Here is a 25,803-nt window from a genome sequence, read left to right on the forward strand (position 1 = left end):
CAATTTATTGTTGTTTGTTTGTTGTTGCTGGGCAGGTATCTGTGGGAGTGCCTTTGCAGACAAGCAGATAAACAATGAGGAGGTAGTAAAAATGATCTGGAGTTTATTTGGAGGTAAGCTATAGTACAGCATGCTAGTTAGCCTGCAACCCAGGAACAGACCCAGTACAGACACACAAAGAAACAACAACAACGAAGAGAATCACCTTCAATCAAAAAGAGACACAAAAAATGTAAAACAACCTCCAAAACAATACTAGACCATAAACTACAGGACAATACTAGACCATAAACTACAGGACAATACTAGACCATAAACTACAGGACAATACTAGACCATAAACTACAGGACAATACTAGACCATAAACTACAGGACACTAATAAACTACAGGACACTACTAGACCATAAACTACAAGACACTACTAGACCATAAACTACAGGACACTACTAGACCATAAACTACAGTACAATACTAGACAATAAACTACAAGACAATACTAGACCATAAACTACAGGACACTACTAGACCACAAACCACAGGGTTCTAATAAACTACAGGACACTACTAGACCATAAACTACAGTACAATACTAGACAATAAACTACAGGACACTACTAGACCATAAACTACAGGACAATACTAGACCATAAACTACAGGACACTAATAAACTACAGGACACTACTAGACCATAAACTACAAGACACTACTAGACCATAAACTACAGGACACTACTAGACCATAAACTACAGTACAATACTAGACAATAAACTACAAGACAATACTAGACCATAAACTACAGGACACTACTAGACCACAAACTACAGGGTTCTAATAAACTACAGGACACTACTAGACCATAAACTACAGTACAATACTAGACAATAAACTACAGGACACTACTAGACCATAAACTACAGGACACTACTAGACCATAAACCACAGGACACTACTAGACCATAAACTACAGGACACTACTAGACCATAAACTACAGGACAATACTAGACCATAAACTACAGGACACTACTAGACCAGAAACGACAGGGTTCTAATAAACTACAGGACACTACTAGACCAGAAACTACAGTACACCACGAGACCATAAACTACAGTACACTACTAGACCATTAACTACAGGGTTCTAATAAACTACAGGAAACTACTAGACCATAAACTACAGGACACTACTAGACCATAAACTACAGGACACTACTAGACCATAAACTACAGGACACTACTAGACCATAAACTACAGGGTTCTAATAAACTACAGGACACTACTAGACAATAAACTACAGGACACTACTAGAACATAAACTACAGGGTTCTAATAAACTACAGGACACTACTAGACCATAAACTACAGTACACTACTAGAAAATAAACTACAGGACACTACTAGACCATAAACTACAGTACAATACTAGACCATAAACTACAGGACACTACTAGACCATAAACTACAGGGTTCTAATAAACTACAGGACACTACTAGACCATAAACTACAGTACACTACTAGACCATAAACTACAGGGTTCTAATAAACTACAGGACACTACTAGACCATAAACTACAGGACACTACTAGACCATAAACTACAGGGTTCTAATAAACTACAGGACACTACTAGACCATAAACTACAGTACACTACTAGAAAATAAACTACAGGACAATACTAGACCATAAACTACAGTACAATACTAGACCATAAACTACAGGACACTACTAGACCATAAACTACAGGGTTCTAATAAACTACAGGACACTACTAGACCATAAACTACAGTACACTACTAGACCATAAACTACAGGGTTCTAATAAACTACAGGAAACTACTAGACCATAAACTACAGGACACTACTAGACCATAAACTACAGGACAATACTAGACCATAAACTACAGGACACTACTAGACCATAAACTACAGGACATTACTAGACCATAAACTCTTGGACACTACTAGACCATAAACTACAGGACACTACTAGACCATAAACTACAGGACAATACTAGACCATAAACTACAGGACAATACTAGACCATAAACTACAGTACAATACTAGACCATAAACTACAGGACACTACTAGACAATAAACTACAGGACACTACTAGACCATAAACTACAGGACACTACTAGACCATAAACTACAGGACAATACCAGACCATATACTACAGGGCACTACTAGACCATAAACTACAGGACACTACTAGACCATAAAATACAGGACACTACTAGACCATAAACTACAGGACACTACTAGACAATAAACTACAGTACAATACTAGACCATAAACTACAGGACACTACTAGACTATAAACTACAGGACACTACTAGACCATAAACTCTTGGACACTACTAGACCATAAACTACAGGACATTACTAGACCATAAACTCTTGGACACTACTAGACCATAAACTACAGGACACTACTAGACCATAAACTACAGGACAATACTAGACCATAAACTACAGGACAATACTAGACCATAAACTACAGTACAATACTAGACCATAAACTACAGGACACTACTAGACAATAAACTACAGGACACTACTAGACCATAAACTACAGGACACTACTAGACCATAAACTACAGGACAATACCAGACCATATACTACAGGGCACTACTAGACCATAAACTACAGGACACTACTAGACCATAAAATACAGGACACTACTAGACCATAAACTACAGGACACTACTAGACAATAAACTACAGTACAATACTAGACCATAAACTACAGGACACTACTAGACTATAAACTACAGGACACTACTAGACCATAAACTACAGTACAATACTAGACCATAAACTACAGGGTTCTAATAAACTACATGACAATACTAGACCATAAATTACATGGTTCTAATAAACTACAGGACACTACTAGACCATAAACTACAGAACACTGCTAGACCATAAACTACAGGACACTACTAGACTATAAACTACAGGACACTACTAGACCATAAACTACAGTACAATACTAGACCATAAACTACAGGGTTCTAATAAACTACAGGACAATACTAGACCATAAATTACATGGTTCTAATAAACTACAGGACAATACTAGACCATAAACTACAGGACACTAATAAACTACAGGACACTACTAGACCATAAACTACAAGACAATACTAGACCATAAACTACAGGACACTAATAAACTACAGGACACTACTAGACCATAAACTACAAGACAATACTAGACCATAAACCACAGGACACTAATAAACTACAGGACACTACTAGACCATAAACTACAGGACAATACTAGACAATAAACTACAGGACACTAATAAACTACAGGACACTACTAGACCATAAACTACAAGACAATACTAGACCATAAACTACAGGACACTAATAAACTACAGGACACTACTAGACCATAAACTACAAGACAATACCAGACCATAAACTACAGGACACTAATAGACCATAAACTACAGGGTTCTAATAATCTACAGGACACTACTAGACCATAAACTACAGGACACTACTAGACCATAAACTACATGACAATACTAGACCATAAACTACAGGACACTACTAGACCATAAACTACAGGGTTCTAATAAACTACAGGACACTACTAGATCATAAACTACAGTACACTACTAGACCATAAACTACAGGGTTCTAATAAACTACAGGAAACTACTAGACCATAAACTACAGGACACTACTAGACCATAAACTACAGGACACTACTAGACCATGAACTACAGTACAATACTAGACCATAAACTACAGGACACTACCAGACCATAAACTACAGGACACTGCCAGACCATAAACTACAGGACACTGCTAGACCATAAACTACAGGACACTACTAGACCATAAACTACAGTACAATACTAGACCATAAACTACAGGGTTCTAATAAACTACAGGACAATACTAGACCATAAATTACATGGTTCTAATAAACTACAGGACACTACTAGACCATAAACTACAGTACAATACTAGACCATAAACTACAGGGTTCTAATAAACTACAGGACAATACTAGACCATAAATGACATGGTTCTAATAAACTACAGGACACTACTAGACCATAAACTACAGTACAGTACTAGACCATAAACTACAGGACACTGCTAGACCATAAACTACAGGACACTACTAGACCATAAACTACAGGACACTACTAGACCATAAACTACAGTACAATACTAGACCATAAACTACAGGGTTCTAATAAACTACAGGACAATACTAGACCATAAATTACATGGTTCTAATAAACTACAGGACACTACTAGACCATAAACTACAGGACACTTCTAGACCATAAACTACAGTACAATACTAGACAATGAACTACAAGACAATACTAGACCATAAACTACAGGACACTACTAGAACATAAACTACAGGGTTCTAATAAACTACAGGACACTACCAGAGCATAAACTACAGGACACTACTAGAACATAAACTACAGGGTTCTAATAAACTACAGGACACTACTAGACTATAAACTACAGTACACTACTAGAAAATAAACTACAGGACACTACTAGACCATAAACTACAGTACAATACTAGACCATAAACTACAGGACACTACTAGACCATAAACTACAGGGTTCTAATAAACTACAGGACACTATTAGACCATAAACTACAGTACACTACTAGACCATAAACTACAGGGTTCTAATAAACTACAGGACACTACTAGACCATAAACTACAGTACACTACTAGAAAATAAACTACAGGACACTACTAGACCATAAACTACAGGACACTACTAGACCATAAACTACAGGGTTCTAATAAACTACAGGACACTACTAGACCATAAACTACAGTACACTACTAGACCATAAACTACAGGGTTCTAATAAACTACAGGAAACTACTAGACCATAAACTACAGGACACTACTAGACCATAAACTACAGGACAATACTAGACCATAAACTACAGGACAATACTAGACCATAAACTACATAACACTACTAGACCATAAACTACAGGACACTACTAGACCATAAACTATAGTACAATACTAGACCATAAACTGCAGGACACTACTAGACCATAAACTACAGTACAATACTAGACCATAAACTACAGGACACTACTAGACCATAAACTACAGTACAATACTAGACCATAAACTACAGGACACTACTAGACCATAAACTACAGGACACTACTAGACCATAAACTACAGGACACTACTAGACCATAAACTACAGGACACTACTAGACCATAAACTACAGGACACTACTAGACCATAAACTACAGAACACTACTAGACCATAAACTACAGTACAATACCAGACCATAAACTACAGGGTTCTAATAAACTACAGGACAATACTAGACCATAAATTACATGGTTCTAATAAACTACAGGACACTACTAGACCATAAACTACAGGACACTGCTAGACCATAAACTACAGGACACTACTAGACTATAAACTACAGGACACTACTAGACCATAAACTACAGTACAATACTAGACCATAAACTACAGGGTTCTAATAAACTACAGGACAATACTAGACCATAAATTACATGGTTCTAATAAACTACAGGACACTACTAGACCATAAACTACAGTACAATACTAGACCATAAACTACAGGGTTCTAATAAACTACAGGACAATACTAGACCATAAACTACAGGGTTCTAATAAACTACAGGACAATACTAGACCATAAATTACATGGTTCTAATAAACTACAGGACACTACTAGACCATAAACTACAGGACACTGCTAGACCATAAACTACAGGACACTACTAGACCATAAACTACAGGACACTACTAGACCATAAACTACAGTACAATACTAGACCATAAACTACAGGGTTCTAATAAACTACAGGACAATACTAGACCATAAATTACATGGTTCTAATAAACTACAGGACACTACTAGACCATAAACTACAGGGTTCTAATAAACTACAGGAAACTACTAGACCATAAACTACAGGACACTACTAGACCATAAACTACAGGACACTACTAGACCATGAACTACAGTACAATACTAGACCATAAACTACAGGACACTACCAGACCATAAACTACAGGACACTGCCAGACCATAAACTACAGTACAATACTAGACCATAAACTACAGGGTTCTAATAAACTACAGGACAATACTAGACCATAAATTACATGGTTCTAATAAACTACAGGACACTACTAGACCATAAACTACAGGACAATACCAGACAAACTACAGGATAATATTAAACAATAAACTACAGGCCAATACTTAAGTGATAATGCCAGTGAAGCCGGTGTTTGGAGGATATTTTGGCACGGGAGTTGTTAGGCTCGAGACAAAGCCGAGGGTCGGAAAACTGTGGCAATATATCCTACAAACACCGGCTTCAAGGGCTTCATCACTTTTATACAATGGGTTAGCTACATATTCAAATAATGATTGACATATTTTTAATAAAAACATAATTTTGATGAATTTATTAATACTAATTCATCCTTCCACAAGATACAGTCGCAACACAAATCTAGGGTTGCTACCCAAGCCGGCAGGTCGGTTAAGTTGTTCAGTCTTTTTGTTCTGTATCTATGGGCGTGACCCAGTCGTTTGTTCTAAATGTTCCTTTGCCATACTGGCTGTGATCAGCTTTTATATTGCAGATAGATTATAGCTTCCATCAATGTAATTGTCTTCATCACTTCCAATCCCCCATATATATTTTTGAAAATATATATACACATACATATATACATACAGCACCTATAAAAAATATATACATTTCCTTTATTACCCTACCACCTCTCCCCCAATTGGAGCAAACTAGTGAACATCAACGCTTAGGCCTGTATTTCCAGCTTATACATACTATATACATTTTATGGACACAGTCTATTTTACAATAGTTATATATATATTATTATTTTTTTTACTCCTGTCCCTCCTCTACTCTCAACCTCTCCCATCTATTTCTGATGTCCATCCGGTTTGATTTCTATTTGCCACATCTTTCAAACTGTACTTTTTCAAAACAGTTCTTAACTTGTATACGTTTTACGGGCACAGTATGTTTTACATTAGTTATCTTGTTAGTTAGTTAGTTGTTAGTTGTTATTAGTCCAAACCTTCAGCTCCATTTAACCCCTTCCATCTATCTCTTAACACCATCCATATTGGATTTCTATTTGCCATATATTTCTCTACTGTGCTGTGATCTTTCACAAAAGTTCTGAACCTTTCTATTCTCATTGTTTTTACAGATTGTAAATTGAAAATAAACAGTTTTGTTTAAAGGATTATTATATTATTGATCAATTGACTGTGACTTTTCAGATCGCCCAGTAGTGCCATCTGCAGGGGCAGGGGCAGGTAAATATTGCAATTCTTCAACCATTCCTGGACCTGTGACCATATGGACAGTACCAAAACAAATGATCCAATGAATCCTCCTCTTCACAGCAATATCTGCAGTGCTGGGAAGGTTGTATCCCCCATATAAATAATATTCTATTCGTTGCAAGAATTAGTATAATAATTTAAATTGAAAAGTTTTGAATCTGGCGTCATTTTGCGTATCAGTTCAAAAACCATGTGCCATGGTATCGGTACGTCAGAAATCTCTTCCCAACTTTTTCGCAATCTATATGGCACGGCTGTCAATTTTTTGGTCCTTAAATGAAACTGATACTTTTTTATTTATTAGAATTTTCTTTAACCAATGATGGGTTCCTGAGTGGCGCAGCAGTCCAAGGCACTGCATCTCAGTGCTAGAGGTGACACTATAGTTCCTTGTTCGATTCCATGCTGTAGCATAGGGAGGCGCCCAGCGTCGTCCGGGTTTGGCCGTCATTGTGAATAAGAATTTGTTCTTAACCAACTTGCCTAGTTAAGTACAGTTTTTTTTTTTTAAGTTCCTTACATTTTTGCGGTAATGCTGCAATTAGTTAGTTGTAATTTTGGGTAGAGTAGACATTTCCATGTTTTTGTTAGCTGCATGTGTGACATAACTCCACCACTCGTATTTATGATATCATCTACAAAGATGATACTTATTTATTTTTAAACAAATGTTTGTTTTTTTATCAATTAGTATATTTGAGTTTAACCACAATATTTGGTGTATTATTTGTTCTGTCTTTTCTGGTGGATTACATTTAAATTGCAAACAACCAAGATTATTGTTTTAATCTCTACCTGGCACAGCCCGAAGGGGACTGGCCACACCTCAGATCCTGGTTTCTCTCTAGGTTTCTTCCTAGGTTTTCCCCTTTCTAGGGAGTTTTTCCTAGTCACCGTGGACCTACATCTGCATTGCTTGCTGTTTGGGGTTTTAGGCTGGGTTTCTGTATAGCACTTTATGACATCTGCTGATGTAAAAAGGGCTTTATTAATACATTTGATTGATTGATTGCAAAATAGCAATATTTTCAAATAACTGAAAGTGAGAGGTTAATCTGAATAAAGGGAAAAGGTCTTTTTTTGAATATAGGGTGAGACATTCTTACTCATTTGCTAAAGAACCAGTTCGGATTTAAGTATAACTTTTGTATGACTGAAGCCTTTAGTGCGAGGTCTAATGCTTTAATATTTAATAATTTCTGCCCTCCAAATTCCTATTCATTATATAAATAGACCTGTTTAATTTTGTCTGGCTTGCGGCTCCAAATAAAATTCTATATTTTTGTCTCATCATTTAAAACCTGTTGGCTAGGTGTAGGCAAGACCATGAGCAAATAGGTAAACTGGGAAATGACTACAAAGTTAATCAGGGTAATTTTTCCACAAATAGAAAGGTATTTACCTTTCCATGGTAGCAAGATCTTATCTATTTTTGCTAACTTTCTATTAAAATGATTGGAATGAGATAATTTCTTTCTTTCTGGATATTTATACAGAGTATATCCACATCACCGTCAGACCATTTTATTGGTAAACTACATGGTAATGTAAAAGTAGTATTCTTTAGTGATCCAATATGTAATATTTATCACACACAGTTATCACAATTTGGTTGTAATCCAGAGAGGTTCGAAAAATTATCTAGATCCTCTATGAGACTGTGGAGGGATCCAAGTTTTGGACGTTCTTATCCCTTGCTTGCTAACTAGCCAATTACGGCTAATTACAGTCACGGCAAAAAGCCAGAATAACAGCAATGTACCCGCATTTGCATTTGTTTAATTAAGCTGTTTTCTAGTGACATTATTTGGGTACATCCATAACAGTGGGCTAATGAGGCGCAATTTCACATGGCATAGAAATTTGCTCACGTGTCAAGGCCACTGTTGTTCAGAGGATCTATCCAACAAGACAGCTAACAAAATCACTTCATACTGAAGCTGAAAAGACTGCAAACTAGTTGCACTTTGTTTTGTTCGACCTGTTTTCAATTGATATTTCTTTGTATACTCGTTCATTACTATGGGGCAGCTGGAGATCGAATTGGTAAATTGAAACAGATAGACAGCAAGGTTTATACAAACAGATAGACAGCAAGGTTTATACAAATCTCTGCTGTTGAAAACTAAATGTTAGTCTAAATGTGAGATTATGTCTAGATGCTTTTTATAGTAGAGATCAAGTTTATAAATTGCCTGGCTGGGCTGATGAGACAGTGGATTACGTAGTCAGATGGAACAGAGTAAATAGCTATTTTAATGTCATAGATTTAGCCGTGGAATCGACACCGGCTGGAAACTGGTTTTAACCAGTCAGCATTCAGGATTAGACCCACCCGTTGTATAATAGACAATAAACTACGGGACAATAGCAGACAAACTACAAGACAATACTAGACATTAAACAACGGGTGGGTCTAATCCTGAATGCTGATTGGTTAAAACCGCATTCCAGCTGGTGTGGGGAGGTAAATTGACCAGCGGAGGCTGGTGGGAGAAGCTATAGGAGGTCAGGCTCATTGTAATAGCAGGAATGGAATTGGCCAAGAGGACATCCTCAAGGTCCGAGGGCGGGACATGAGACTTACATGTCTCAGACAGGGTTACCTCATCATGAGAGGAGGTTGTGTTTCCAAATCACCTCCACTACACCTGACCAACCTGTTTTGTTCTGCAGGGCACGAGAGCATTATGAGGGAGGAAGAGGAGGTGTGTGAGTGTATGCCCTCCCGAGTGGTGAGGTGTGTGTCTGAGCTGATCAAGTATGCTGAGGACCCAGATCCACTGAAGACAAGGGAAGTCATCACCACACTGGGACAACTACTGAAGGGTGAGTGAGTGAGTGAGTGAGTGAGTGAGTGAGTGAGTGAGTGAGTGAGAGAGAGAGAGAGAGAGAGAGAGAGAGAGAGAGAGAGAGAGAGAGAGAGAGAGAGAGAGAGAGAGAGAGAGAGAGAGAGAGAGAGAGAGAGAGAGAGAGAGAGAGAGAGAGAGAGAGAGAGAGAGAGAGAGAGAGAGAGAGAGAGAGAGAGAGAGAGAGAGAGAGAGAGAGAGAGAGAGAGAGAGAGAGAGAAAGACCCCATTATCATGAACTGTGTGATAATGTTCATAATGACTCTAGGTCTTGTGAGCAGTAAGGGCGAGATGCTGTGGAACATGGACTCTGAGAGGTGGAAGAGAACCAGCCTGGTGGAGAGAAAGAAGTTCATAGAGACAGTCAGTCTGGAGCTCATCCTCACCTCAGACAGCTGGACAAAAGACTGGAAGGACAAACGCTGCATCTGCAACGGTAACAAAGGCATTATATTACTCCAACACCAGGTTAGCCCATTGAACTACAGCGGTTCCAAAAATATTTTTGGTCTGGCTGGCTGGGAGAACACTTTGAAGAACCTTTATGGGTTCCATGTACTGTCGAACCCCATTAGGTTCCATTTATAACCTTCTGTGGAAAAGGCTCTACATGGAACGAAAAAGGGTTCCACATGAAACCCAAACGGGTTATTAAAGGGTTCTCCTACAGAGACAACTGAAGAACCCTTTATAGGTAGGTAGCACTATGTAGTACTTTTATTCTTAGATGCATTAGACCCTGCACCTGCACAGGTAACACTAACTTCCACCCTGCCACTTCTATTACCTGACTGGCTTGATGACTCAAGACCATGTTAGTTCACTGAGCTGATGCCTTGGAGCTGAGATTTTTACAGACGGTTTGGGGACCTGGATGTAAAATGCAGTATGGTTATGTGGTAATATGGTCTAGGTGTAAGAGAGTATATGGTACTAGGTTGTTATAAACAGTAGACATCTGTATCTAGTAGAGCTCCAATAGGGGAGGCTGGTGGAGGGAGAAATCTGAGGACGGCTTATTGTAATGCTTGGGAATGGCATCATGAACGATATCAAACACATGTCAAACACGTGTTTGGTACGATTTCTCATTCCGTTCCATCCATTACAGTGAACCCATGTTCCGATTGCTCCCACCACCAGCCCCCTGTGGTTCAGCATCATGTCCAGCCACCCAGTCACTTATAGGATACGTGTTCCTGCTGTAGGGGATAGTGGTTACTGGCTAAGTGTGTGTGCACGCACGTATCAGACAATAACAACCATGCAGAGGGAAACAAATGGAAGATTGTCTTGCCAGGTGTTAGATTGGGGTTTGTGATTGGGCGTACAACAATGACATGCAACCTGAACGTCAGGAGTTCAAATCAGCGTCGGATCAATTTTGACAAAAGTCCTTTAAGTGTTTTTGTTTGCTAATTCTTGTTGATAATGCACATTTTTGACAGTACTTTCCATTGACAATTTACCCTTATCCAAGCCACTCCAAGTGAATGCCTAATCCTAACCCTAACCAGTCAAAGTTAACGCCTAATCCTAATCACTCAATGTTAATGCCTAATCCTAATCCTAAACACTCAAAGTTAACGCCTAATACTAATCACTCAATGTTAATGCCTAATCCTAATCCTAATCACTCCAAGTTAATGCCTAACCTTATCTAGTGATGTTAGGTTTGATACTGGAGCTCTGAGGCATGTGTCCAAGTCTCTAAGCAGCTAACTTTGAAGCAGTGTGTCGATGCGTGTATTACTTTATCAAAAGTATAACATCAATGACGTCCGAAGCTTCATTTTTATCACATGCTTTTTCAAACCGTGTGATACATGCCAGACCATGAGGCAATCTTTGTCTTAATCTCTGCAGATTCCAGGATGGACATGAAGTCAATGAGAACAACGGAAAAGTCAGACAAAGTGTCAATAACAAACTCCTGGTTTTCCGATGGTAATGTTTTTTTTCATTAAATCAAATCAAACTTTATTTGCCACATGCGCCGAATACAACAAGTGTAGACTTTACCGTGAAATGCTTACTTACAAGTACTTAACCAACAATGCAGTTCAAGAAAAAACGTACCTTTACCTTTCTATCCAGTATGTACTTACCTTTCTATTTACTTTCCATTCAGTATGATTACAACGGAAGGTGTGTGTGTATTCCAGTAAAGGAAGGATACAGAACAGACTGTATACTCTCTCCATCACTGAGATTATTTTTGACCAATTGATACGAATTATTTGAAATTGGTGCGTGTGTCTCCCCCAGGGTTGTGGATTGTACAGAACATTTTCCCTCTGGTCCAAAAATGGGAATGGGGAACCACGTCCAACTTCCTCTTCAAGATCCAAGGTACAGTAACATCAGACCTCTTCCTAACATGATAGCATAACTAGTATCAGTCATCAGGATCTTATGTTTCCCTCTAAAATAGCAGCTTTCTTGGTTGGTTCTCTCTTTCTCTCTCTACTCTCTCTTCTCACTCCCCCTATCTCTCTAACCCCCTCTCTCTCTGTACCCCCCATTTATCTCTCTCCCCCTCTCTGTACCCACCCTCTCACTCTACCCCGCCCTCTCACTCTCTCTCTCTACCCCCCTCTCTCTCTCCCCCCCCCTCTCTCTCTCTCCCCCCTCTCTATCTCCCCAGATACTAACGCCCTGAGCAGCATGGCATCCAAAGAGAAGATTCATCTGGTAGACGCTGGGTTAAAGATCAACTCTCCCTACCCCCCCATCCTGCGCACATCCAGGGAGGTTGACCTCATCATCTCCTTGGACTTCAGCGAGGGAGACCCCTTTGAGGCAAGCACACACACACACACACACAATGTTTATTCCTATTCAAGCCTTTCAGAAGAACATGACGTGCCTAGATAGTAGTGACCCTCAATTCAATTCAAGGGGCTTTATTGGCATGGGAAACACATGTTAACATTGCCAAAGCAAGTGAAGTAGTTATAATATACAAAAGTGAAATAAACAAAAATGAACAGTAAACATTCCACTCACAGAAATTCTTAAAGAATAAAGACATTGCAAATGTCATTATGTCTATATACAGTGTTGTAACAACGTGTAAATGGTTAAAGTACAAAAGGGAAAATAAATAAACATAAATATGGGTTGTATTTACAATGGTGTTTGTTCTTCACTGGTTGCCCTTTTCCTGTGGCAACAGGTCACAAATCTTGCTGCTGTGATGGCACACCGTGGTATTTCACCCAGTAGATATGAGTTTATCATAATCGGGTTTGTTTCAAATTATTTGTGAATCTGTGTAATCTGAGGGAAATATGTGTCTCTAATATGGTCATACGGCAGGAGGTAAGGAAGGTAAGGAAGGAGGTAAGGAAGTGCTGCTCAGTTTCCACCTCACATAGCCTGTCTTCTCTTGAGAGCCAGGTCTGCCTACAGCGGCCTTTCTCAATAGCAAGGCTATGCTAATTGAATCTGTACATAGTCAAAGCTTTCCTTAAGTTTGGGTCTGCCACTGTATACTCTCTGTTTAGGGCCAAATAGCATTCTAGTTTGCTCTGATTTTTTGTTAATTCTGTCCAATGTGTCAAGTAATTATATTTTTGTTTTCTCATGATTTGGTTAGGTCTAATTGTGTTTCTGTCCTCTCTCTCCCTTCTCTTGCTCTCTCTCTAGGGTGTAGGGGCTAGGGAGTAGTGACTAGGACGTAGGGCCTAGGGCACGTGTCAAACTCATTCCACGGAGGGCTGAGTGTCTGTGTGTTTTCGCTCCATCATTGTACTTGATTGATAAATGAAGGTACTAATTAGTAAGGAACTCCCCTCACCTGGTTGTGGAGGTCTTAATTGAAAGGAAAAAACTAAAACCTGCAGCCGCTCAGCCAGCCATGGAATGAGAGACACCCCTGAACTAGGGACCAGGTGCCGGGTAATAGTGACTAGGAAGTAGGTAATAGTGACTTGGAAATAGGGACTAGGGATTAGTGTCTAGGGAGTAGGGACTAGGGGCTGGTTTGGAGAAGGACATCGACATAACCATACTACTGATCCTGCTCTTCACAGACGGTGTTTCTTGCCAAACAGTATGCGCTTCAGCAGAAGCTTCCCTTTCCCCCAGTGAAGGAGAGTGTGAGGGTGGAGAAAGACCATCCGCAGGGCTGCTACGTTTTTGAGGGGCGACGCCCTGAAGAGCCCACCGTCATGCACATGCCCCTGTTCAACCTGCAGAACTGCAAAGGTCAGTGGTAGACACGGACTACTATGATGACTATCTGTGTCTGACTTTTATCCTTGTCTCTCTGACTATCTCTTTTTTTCCCTGTCTCTTTTTTTTTATCTCTGTGTGATGTCTCTTTCTTGTTTATCTGCACCAACTGTCTGCTTTTTATGATGGCATTAGTATTTAGTATTTTTATTTTACCTTAATTTAACTAGGCAAGTCAGTTAAGAACAAATTCTTATTTTCTATTTTTCTTACAACCTTCCGGTTACTAGTCCAACACTCTAACCACTAGGCTACCTGCCGTAATGCAAAAAATTGAAACGGTTTTAGAAACTAGAGATTGTTTTCTATCCAATAGTATTAATAATATGCATATAGTAAGAGCAATAATTGAATACGAGGCAGTTTAATTTGGAGAGGCAAAATGTCGAAGTTGAAACAGCACCCCCTGTATTCTCAAGAGGTTAAGGTGCATTACCACTACCGACTGGACTGGAGTGTAGACCTCAGTTCATCTTTCAATCACCCCTGTGGGTATATTCTCCGAAACACCAAGGAGGAGATGGGGAGGCGGGACTTGCAGCGCGCGAGCATTGTGGGTGCAATGATTGAATACTGCACGCGAGCGGTGTGGTCAGCATGTTAGTCTCTGTCTCAGTCTCTAAGTTGTTCTAAGTGTTGTAAGTATCTGTATTAATTCTCTGGGCTCTATTTTTACCACCCTAACGCCATGGTAAACGCGTATGAGAAAACGCGTGTCCACCGATCAATAGGACCAGACGCGTTCAGGAACAGCGCGCACGAGAGAGCACGTCAGCAACGACATTATCAGTACCGCTGATGTGCCGCACATCGAGATGGAATGCCTGTAAAAAAACAAACACCATCTCATTATCCTCTGATTAGGACACATCATCGACCTCAAAAAGGTGAGAGGGTTATGGTCGGTGTAGACCACAATAGGTACTACTCCCGACCCGACATACACCTCGAAGTGTTGTAGCGCCCAAATGAGTGCTAGCGTTTTTTTTTTCCACCATGGAGCTGTTCATCTGATAATGGTTACATTTCTTGGAGAATAAACTAACAGGCCTCTCAACACCGGACACATCTGCTTGCAGCAGGACTGCACCTGCCCCGACATGACTAGCATCCACCTGCAAGGTAAATGACAAATCCACACGAGGAGCAGCCAGCACCAGAGTTGAGGTAAGCAACCTCTTTGCACCCTCAAAAGCCTGTTGACAGAGAGGAGACAAGACGAAAACCGCCGTAGCTTTCAGAAAAGCGACTACGGTAGAGATGTTCCTACAAAAACTACGGTAATAACCAATCATTCCCAAGAAACGCATCAGTTCCTTTTTCGTAGTTGGTTGTGGAAGAGCATCAATAGCTACCACTTTAGCCCGAACAGGATGCACTTCACCCTGCCCATCCACCTTACCAAGGTACATAACGGTCGCCTGAGCAAACTCAAATATAGCTAGATTGATAGTGAGGCAACCCGCAGCCAGGCGGTCAAACAAGGCTTGAATACGAGACAGATGCTCCTCCCAAGTATCTGCATAAGCCACTACATCTCCAGATAAACAGCGAAACCCAACCAGACTGGAGACAACCCTATTCATAAGGCGCTGAGAAGTGGCAGGTGCATTACGCAGGCAGAAACTCATAACCGAAAAAGAGTACAGCCGGAGGGTGTAATAAAGCCAGAGATTTCATGTGCCCTACTCGTCAGTGGCACCTGCCAATAGCCCTTTAACAGGTCAAATTTGCTTACAAACTTAGCTGGTCTGACCTGATCAACACAGTCCTCCATCCGAGGAAGAGGAAATGAATCTGGCTTAGTGACACAGTTTACCTTACAGTAGTCCATAAAAAAGATGTTTGTCCCATCTGGTTTACTGACTAAGATACAGGGAGAAGCCCAGCTGGAGAAAGAAGGCTCTGCAATATCACTCTCCAGCATGTACCTGATCTCAGCATCCAGACAACGCCGTTTCTCTGAAGAAACCCTATGGAACCGCTGACGGATGGGGTCAGCATCCCCAATGTCAATATCATGTTCTATTAAGTTTGAACGACCGACCAACTCGTCTCACCGATCAGCAGGTAGATGAGAGAAGGCAATCCAAAACTTCCAGTGTCTCTGAATTTTTCAATCTACCCTGCAGTACACAATCGTCGGGACCAGGGACATCCTCTTATCCATGCACAGGCCTAGCCTGAACTCAGCGATGTACCGGCCAAAATAACAGGTTTACCATCCTCTGCGAACTCCCACTCTTTGGCCCCAGAGAAACGTGTGTAATAGGGTATTAGCAGATTTACATGGCACAGTTGGTGCGCTTTCTTCTGTTCCTGAGTGGCAACTAGATAGTTTTGCCCAGCGCATTGGCGCACAACCGTATATGGACCTAGAAACTTGGCTTGAAAAGGAGTGCCAACAATTGGCAGCAGAGCAAGAACCTGGACACCTGGACTAAAGTGATGAGGCTCAGCTCGCCGATCAAATATTCCTTTCACCCTATCCTGTGAAGATAATAGCTTCTCTTTAGCCATCTCACCAGCAGCGTACAGGCGTCACCTGAAATCACACACATAAGATAAGTGTCTGAGGTGGCTCGGGAGACTTTCAGTCATCCTGGAGCACTGCTAGAAGCCTACGCACACTATGTCCAAACACTAGGTAATTTGGACTGAAACCTGTGATCTCTTGTGAAACCTCCCTGGCGGCTAACAGTAACCAAGGCAACCCCTCCTCCCAATCATTATCCATCTCAGTACAATAAGCTCTCAACAAAGACTTAAGTGTTTGATGGAAACATTCCAGCGCTCCTTGACTCTGCGTGTGACAGGCGCTAGACAAACTGTGTTTAATATGGAGCTGTTGGAGAACCTGACCAAACAGATTAGAGGTGAAATTAGATCCTTGATCACTCTGAATGACCTTGGGGATTCCAAACAGTGAGAGAAACTGAGTCAAAGCTTTTAGCAGACTTAGTTGTGATAGACCGGAGAGGATAGGCAGCAGGAAACCTAGTGGTCTGACATCACAGTGAACAGGTAACTACTACCATTCTTCGAGCGAGGCAGAGGGCCAACATAGTCAATAATCAGATACTCAAAAGTTTTCCTGACTACGGGAATAGTAAACAGTGGTACTGGCTTAATAGCTTGATTAGGTTTACCCGTTAATTGACAGGTGTGAAAGGTTTTGATGAACGCAGAAACATCCCTCTTCAACCTAGGCCAAAATAAATGGCTCAGTATGCGATAGTAGGTTTGCCTCACGCTCAGATGTCCAGCAACATTGTTGTGGGAAGTTTTCAACACCAACTCACAAAACTGAACTGGTACAACAACCTGACTAATAGCCTCCCCCACAAAACAACTACTATGAGGCACCACCTTTCTCATCAGGACATCATCCTGGAGAAAACAGCCATGGGCGACATCTCCCGATGGTTCCACAGGCACAATTTGGTCACGCAACTCTTCTAATGTGGGGTCAGCCCGTTGATCCTTGATTAGATTGGAGTGGGGCACAGATAATGGGATCATAGGGAAAGTAGTGACAGATTTATTTGTAACATTATCATCAGCCTGCGCAGTGACCAGGTCGCCACGGCTCATGGAACGAGTCACCGCCCATGCAGAGAACACCTCTGGGAAACACTGCGCTCTCATCGGGAATCCCTACAAACGATGGCTTAGCAGAAACCACCAGAGATGAAGACACGACAGGCCATACACGCTCACCAGCAAAGTTGTTCCCAAGGATAACGTTGATACCCTCAATAGCCAACGAAGGACGCACCCCTACCACAACCTTGCCTTTCACCAGTTCAGAATCCAACATCAGTTTATGCAATGGAACTGACAGTGTTCAACTCGATTCCCCTAGTTAAAATACTATTCCCTGAATCAGTCTCAGCAGAGAAGAGTAACACAGACTAACAAATGACTCAGAGGCACCTGTGTCCCTCAGGATCGTCACTGGCACTGGGTCGTTACTTCCTAACAGAGAAACAAAACCCTCGTAATGAAAGTTAAATAATCTGGGTCAAGTGGAGCTTTCACATGCCCCTGGACGTGAGATGGACTGAAAAGAGTGAATTGATGGACAGGTACTGCTAATTCCTTAGGCTAAGGTTTAATGTTAGCATGCCTACTGCATTTACCCTTAGCCCTGAGAACAGGACATTCATTTTTCCAATGACCTGAACCCTGACAGTAGTGACACTTGACTAAAGTCAGCTTTACCACGGGAGCCAGGGTCAACCCTAGACGAATGAAACTGTGCCCGTATACCAAAGTGTCTGAGTGGGCGAGAACCAAATCTCTCCGAACGCCCTCACTCACTCCAAATAGGGGCTCTGCAAAGCCACTTTGAGTCAAAACATACTCACCTGCCAAACCCGCAGCTTCAGAGACAATCTTCACTTTCGTTTGTTAAAAACTTCTCTGGGATAGGCGGGACGCTAGCGTCCCACTTGGCCAATACCCAGGGAAAATGTAGAGCGCCAAATTCAAAAAAATGATATAAAAATCAAACTTTCATTAAATCACACATATAAGATACCAAATTAAAGCTACACTCGTTGTGAATCCAGCCAACATGTCAGATTTCAAAACGGCTTTTCGGCGAAAGCATAAGATGCTATTATCTGATGATAGCACAACAGTAAACAAAGAGAGTAGCATATTTCAACACTGCAGACACGACACAAAACGCAGAAATAAAATATATATCATGCCTTACCTTTTGTTGGCACTCCAATATGTCCCATAAACATCACAAATGGTCCTTTTGTTCGATTAATTCCGTCCATATATATCCAAATTGTCAATTTTTTTGGCGCGTTTGATCCAGAAAAAACAGCTTCCAATTTGCGCAACGTCACTACAAAATATCTCAAAAATTACCTCTAAACTTTGCCAAAACATTTCAAACTACTTTTGTAATACAACTTAAGGTATTTGTAAACGTTAATAATCGATCAAATTGAAGACGGGTCTATCTGTTTTCAATACAGGAGATCAACAAACTAACGCTACGTTTCTAGTCTTGCGCAACTCTCAAACAGTACACATAACGTTACATTGATTCCAGATGGTAGTACTTCTTCATTGCACAAAGGAATAACCTCAAACAATTTCCAAAGATTGGTGACATCCAGTGGAAGCGGTAGGAACTGAAAACAGGGTGATTAGAAATCTAGTATCCCAATATAACTCATTGAACAGACGGTGACCTAAAAATAAATAAAAAATGAATGGTTAGTCCTCTGGGTTTTGCCTGCTACATAAGTTCTGTTATACTTACAGAAATGATTCAAACAGTTTAAGAAACGTCAGAGTGTTTTCTATCCAAATCTACTAATAATATTCATATCTTATATTCTGGGGATGAGTAGAAGGAAGTTGAAATTGGGCACGCTATTTATCCAAAAGTGAAAATGCTGCCCCCTATCCTAGAGAAGTTTTAATGCACGCGGCTACACGATCAGGGATTGTGTCCTTAAATTGCCCTAGCATAATCAGATCACACAGCCCCTGGAAAGTTGTAACCGCAGAGACGGAACACCAGCAATTAAACTGTGAAGATAACTCTCACGCAAACTCAACATGAGTCTGTTTATCAGCCTTTTTTTTAATTCTAAATTTTTGGCGGTAAGCCTCAGGAATCAATTCGTTTTAACCTGACACTGTCGACTACACCAAGAGCTGAATATGCTTCCTGCGCTTTACCAGTCAACACACACTGTAACATTAAAGTGTGATCAGAATCAGGCCAGCGCCTAGTGTCAACAACACGCTCAAACAACAACAAAAAAACATCTCAGGGTCCTTCTCATGATATTCTGGCAACAGCCGTACGTTTTCAACAGTATCAAATGTGTCCGGGGCACGACCGAGAGAGGAACAACCCCTAGGTAAATCAGGGTCACTTTCCCAAAGCAAACTCTCCCCCGGAAGCTTTCATTCCCTAACTAATTCTCGCCTCTCTTGTTGCAGCTTGATTTTAGCACGCACCAAATCCTGTTTAATTCCAATTCCTTGTCATACTTAACACGATCATGCTCCAGTTTAGCTTGTTCATGCTCTAGCTGTAACAGAAGCAGTTCTTTCTGCTGTTCAAAAGGAAGACTACTAAGGCTAACAGACGGAGAGGCCATTGTAACAAAACAGGGAGACTGCTGGGGAGGTGGTGAGTCCTTGTCAGAGGCTGCCACAGTGGTAATGTTGAGTATACCACTTTCCATCAGATTGGCCTTCAATATCAATTTCAACCTGGTAGTGATTAGTGATCTTCATCAGCTGTTCTTTAGTACATAATTCTAACAGTTCCTCTGATGGAATGTGAATGAACTCGTCTACATTAGATGCCATAGTCACAAGTAACTACTAAAAATAATCTTGCTCTTCCCCTCTGCTGAGCACACCAGACCACAACAAGAGAAATGCAAATCACACTGGACACCACAGGAGAGAGATGAGATGCACAAGGAGCTTCCCCAAATCCTACAATAACTCAACCTTAGTCTTCATGTGGATTTGCGGTGTGTATTTAAGCACTGTAGCCCGCTGGCATGGGGAAAGAAACTGCACAGATGTGCCCCCGAGACAGCTGCTCCGTCCACAGACACCACACAAAAATAACAAACAAAATAACCGTGCCCAACGTATTTCAAAGTGGAACATGTCACTAAGCCTAACAAGGGAAAAGAAAGGCTATAGCTCCGGGTAGCAAGTGGCACTACCCTACCCAAATCTCTCATTGGAGGTACACAGCAGATTGAACTCTGCTCCTCGAACCATTATCCCAACAGTGAGAGGAGCAAGAATTCCTAGCCTGTGCAGGGGCCTGGAAACTAATCAATGTTACTCTCTCCAACGCAGCACATAACCAATTATCCACCTCAGCGGCAAGTTTAACAAACAAAGGCAACCAACACTGGGCTTACCAAACAGCGCAACTCAAAACAGCTGTACCAAAAGCTGAAAACAAAGCAACTACAGAGTTTATCAAACAAGCAGCTACAGAGTTTATCAAACACTAACTCCACATTTTCTCCCAAACAAAATACACTTACCAGTTAGCTTAACGAGACTAGAATTAGGCCTACTGGCATACTTTTCCATACAACGCACCATTTGATGACGTCACAGGACGACCAAAATCACTGATACTTCTCTAAGGCACTATACCAAACACTTATAAGACTATGCAGTGAATACCAAACAAAGCGCATCCCAATTAGCATTAATCCCTTATAATGCAACAAAATATTATGTGCAAAAATGTCTAGGAACCAACCATATAATCCCAGATGAGCCACCACTTGTCACGAACCGGCTCGTAGCCTGTAACAAAAAGGGAAACAACGCAGAGATCATGGAATAACAAAAATATATTTATTAACTGAGGTAAACTATATACAGTTAACAATGGGGTGTGGTCTTATGTAGGGGAGTGGTCGCGTACATAGATGGTGATAATGAGGGCTGTTGAAAGGTGCCAAAACAAACAACCCACAAAATGCCACAACCAAAAATAACAGTGTGTCTGCGTGGAGTGAGTCTCCTCAATGAACGGGTGAAAGGTGAATTTATCCTCGGGACACACCCAAGCCCAGGTGTGTCCCATTTCCCTGACAACCCTCCCGGCTCCACCCACCGACATCCTATTAAGGAAAACAAGAGCAAAGAAAAAGAATTTGGCAGACAGAGTGGGAGGTTGTCACACTCGGACCCGCGGTCCGTATAGAACCTGTTATGGGTCTGGATCCGGACCGCATTTGAGTATGGCTGCTATAGTGCTACCGCCAATGCTTAGATTTACCATGGCACTAGGTTTGTTAAAAATAGAGCCAAGAGACTTAGAACACAGATACTTACAAAACTTGTTTTACTCAGTCGGGCTTTGATCCCAGGTATCATAAACACACATAAGACATGGACAAATGTGTAGAAATTAGATTTAAAACTTCAAAATGTTCTCTCTGCCAACAACAGGTGGGGAAACAGTTTGGGGTCGATTGGGTTGCGAGGTGGGGGTTTATTACTGCGCAGATAATTGACGATAACCATCCAGTTATCACCTACAGCAAGGTCAAACAAGTCAATGTTTTTGACAGTTTACTAAACTACTTATTTAGAACCATAGAGTTACAGCAACTCATCACAAAGACAACAGGAGCAGGGTCTATTTTTCTCCACTTCCTGTCTGACTGACGTGCCCAAAGTAAACTGCCGGTTACTCAGGCCCAGAAGCGAGAATATGCATATAATTGGTACCATTGGATAGCAAACACCTTGAAGTTTGTAGAAATGTTAAAATATTGTATGAGACTATAACACAATTGATATGGTAGGAGAAAATCCAAAGAAAAACCAACTGGAATTATTTCTTTTTTGAGAGCCCATGCTCTTCCAATGGAACGTATTGGGTCATATCCAAATCCAGCTCCCAGATTGCAATTCCTATGGCTTCCACTAGATGTCAACAGTCTTTGTTCTAGGTTTCAGGCTTGTTTCTTCCCAAACGAGGAAGAATTCTGAGTTTTAGTGAGTTGGAAATCAGTCTGTGCGCACGCAACGAAGAGGGCACGGACCTGCTAATTTTGCTTTCCTATTGAACATACTTCTTTCCGTATTAAATATTATAGTTTAATTACATTTTAGGGTACCTGAAGATTATATAGAAACATATTTTGACTTTTTGGATTCCTTTCTCTGCACGTTGAACGAGTGGATTACTCAAATCGATGGCGCCAACTAAACTGACTTTGGGATATTGTCACGAGAATTATGTTCTCAATGTTCATAAACCCAATTCAATGAACTACTCAGCCTGAAACCCAGAATTTGTAAGAAACTGGTTGAAATGAATCAGATGGAGGCCCAGCTACGATAGTCAGAAAGTTTATTTACGAGAGCGCACTCCTCTGTTGAACAAGACAATTCATTTTACACTGGCTTCTCACGCACACACATTCACACAAACATACGCACACACATTCACACTAACATTAGCACACAATGTCCTGCTACCCAGCTGACAAAGATTAGGGGACCCTGTGAGACTTACTCCCCATCCTCCCTCAAGATAGGGAGACCCTGGGAAGTACTCTCAGTGGCCCCCAGCCAAGGTCGGCACCGAATCTTGCTCAGACAGTCTGTTATTCCGATACTATTATAGACATATTGTACAGACTATGGTTATACATAATTCTAATCAATTTCATACGATTATACGGCTTCAGGGTGGAATATTCTAGTCATTCATATAAATTCCATCAACAGATATAAATAAGTAATTTATCTAACAAAACGACCATGCATGTTGTAGCTGGGACCCTTTGGATTGCAAATCAGAGGAAGATTTTCAAAATAAGTTAATATTTAATCGCTATTTGTGATTTTATGAAGCCTTTGCTTGTTGAAAAATATTTTGATGTGGGGCGCCATCCTCAAACAATATCATGGCATGCTTTCGCTGTAAAGCCTATTGTAAATCGGACAATGCAGTTAGATGAACAAGACTTTAAGCTTTTAACCGATATAAGACACTTGTATGTACCAAAATGTTTAATATCCATAATTTTTATGATTATTTATTTGAATTGCCGCCCTCCAATTTCACTGGAAGTCGTCGACAGGTCTCCCGCTGGAGAGACGCCTAGCCCTAAGAAGTTTTAAAGCACCATTTCAACTTAAACATTTAAAGATCATCAAGGCTATATATGCTTAGTTTAATACACTGTAAACAAACTTAAAAATACCCCAAAAATAATTGTCCCTTTTTTTTTTTATCACCCTACTTGTAGACTAGTTCAACGCCAATGCCATCCTCCTCTTTCATTTTGGGAAAACGTATGTGACGACCATGGGTTTATAATCAGGGAAATCGACTCTGCCGCTTGAGCATGTTTTTGCGGCACAGTCAATAGCGCACCGGACCTCGGGCTAGGAGGTCGAGGGTTCGATACCTGCTACCTGCTGTTGCATTACAGGTATATGGATCTGACATACAGTACACTTTTATTTTTTGTTGTCATAGGCTAGGAAGTATTTTAGCTAAGTAGCCTAACTTCATCACATGGGCAACAATGAACCAGCTAAGTTTGCTAGCTAGTTAACGTGAGCTACATATAGGCTACTACATGGGCTACACATTCTGAGACAGTGGGGCAGTGTTTCCCCTGCTCGGATGATTTCTCCAGTGAGACTCAGCCACTTGCAAATATACTTAAACATCATAAAAACACAGAGAGAGATGAAACATAAATTATTTTATTATTAAATGTTTTATTGGTCAAATAGTTGCATCCATGACTACACGCCACTGCTAGGAAATTGTATGACCGGACCTTCTCAAATAGTACTTGAGTACCCCTGCGTTTTAGGTTCGGGGTTGTTTTAGAAATATTTGAGCTATTTTCACAACTAAAAAGTATCAGCGCACTGCTGGTGCAAAAGGACTGGGTTTTCAGAACGTGCTCCACGGCAAAATGTGGTTGCTTCAAATGGTGTATTTAAGGTATTTTATGTCTTGCCCTGAAGTCAACTCCAATTCCAATAAATGGCTTATATAAACAAAATATAAAATATAAACAAAATATAAAATATAACCTATCTTTGTTTAACTTTACGCCCGTCCCCTCGCCCAGACCCGGGCGCGAACCAGGGACCTTCTGCACACATCAACAACTGACACCCACGAAGCGTCGTTAACCATCGCTCCACAAAAGCCGCGGCCCTTGCAGAGCAAGGGGAACCACTACTTCAAGGTCTCAAAGCGAGTGACGTAACCAATTGAAACGCTATTAGCGCGCACCACCGCTAACTAGCTAGCCATTTCACATCCGTTACATTTGCTAAATAAATTAACTTGAACCCATTTGCAGTCCACATTGTTCAAAGTAATTACATGGTTGGCTTCAAAAGCATTCACACTGATATTGGGGCTAGGCTTACTGTAAATTACATTATGGCTGAGCATGGATATGCCAAACATTGTCAATAAGCTAAATTAATTATTGATAAGGCCTAAAAAGAGAACGAATAATTATTATGTTAAATAGGCTATGTCACACTTACAGGTACCATCATTTCTCCCAGTGGACACATAATATTAAAACAACGCAGACTATGGAGAGTTTTACGCACATCCAAACTTTTCACAGTAGCAGGACAAATATCCAATATAAAGGGAGAATGTCCACTCACCATTATACTGCTCAAAATAGGACTACTGTATGTTTTATGAACATAATCGGAACCATTTTACAGATCAGATTGCATTCACACGTCTCCAGAAATTCTATTGCATGTGCGG

The 25,803-nt window shown here is 40.7% G+C and overlaps 1 protein-coding gene across 1 annotated transcript in view; it reads left to right on the forward strand.

Moving 5' to 3' along the window:
- Positions 1-25,803, forward strand: part of LOC139561049 (cytosolic phospholipase A2 gamma-like) — a 35,484-nt gene that overhangs the window by 8,048 nt on the left and 1,633 nt on the right. Inside the window, exons 7-13 of the mRNA XM_071377847.1 lie at positions 36-113; positions 10,087-10,239; positions 10,528-10,695; positions 12,126-12,206; positions 12,528-12,611; positions 12,907-13,061; positions 14,297-14,471. Coding sequence (XP_071233948.1) covers positions 36-113; positions 10,087-10,239; positions 10,528-10,695; positions 12,126-12,206; positions 12,528-12,611; positions 12,907-13,061; positions 14,297-14,471 — 894 coding nt within the window. The remainder of the gene's footprint in view (positions 1-35; positions 114-10,086; positions 10,240-10,527; positions 10,696-12,125; positions 12,207-12,527; positions 12,612-12,906; positions 13,062-14,296; positions 14,472-25,803) is intronic.

The sequence above is a fragment of the Salvelinus alpinus genome, chromosome 31 (genome assembly GCF_045679555.1).
Source record: "Salvelinus alpinus chromosome 31, SLU_Salpinus.1, whole genome shotgun sequence".
NCBI lineage: Eukaryota > Metazoa > Chordata > Actinopteri > Salmoniformes > Salmonidae > Salvelinus > Salvelinus alpinus.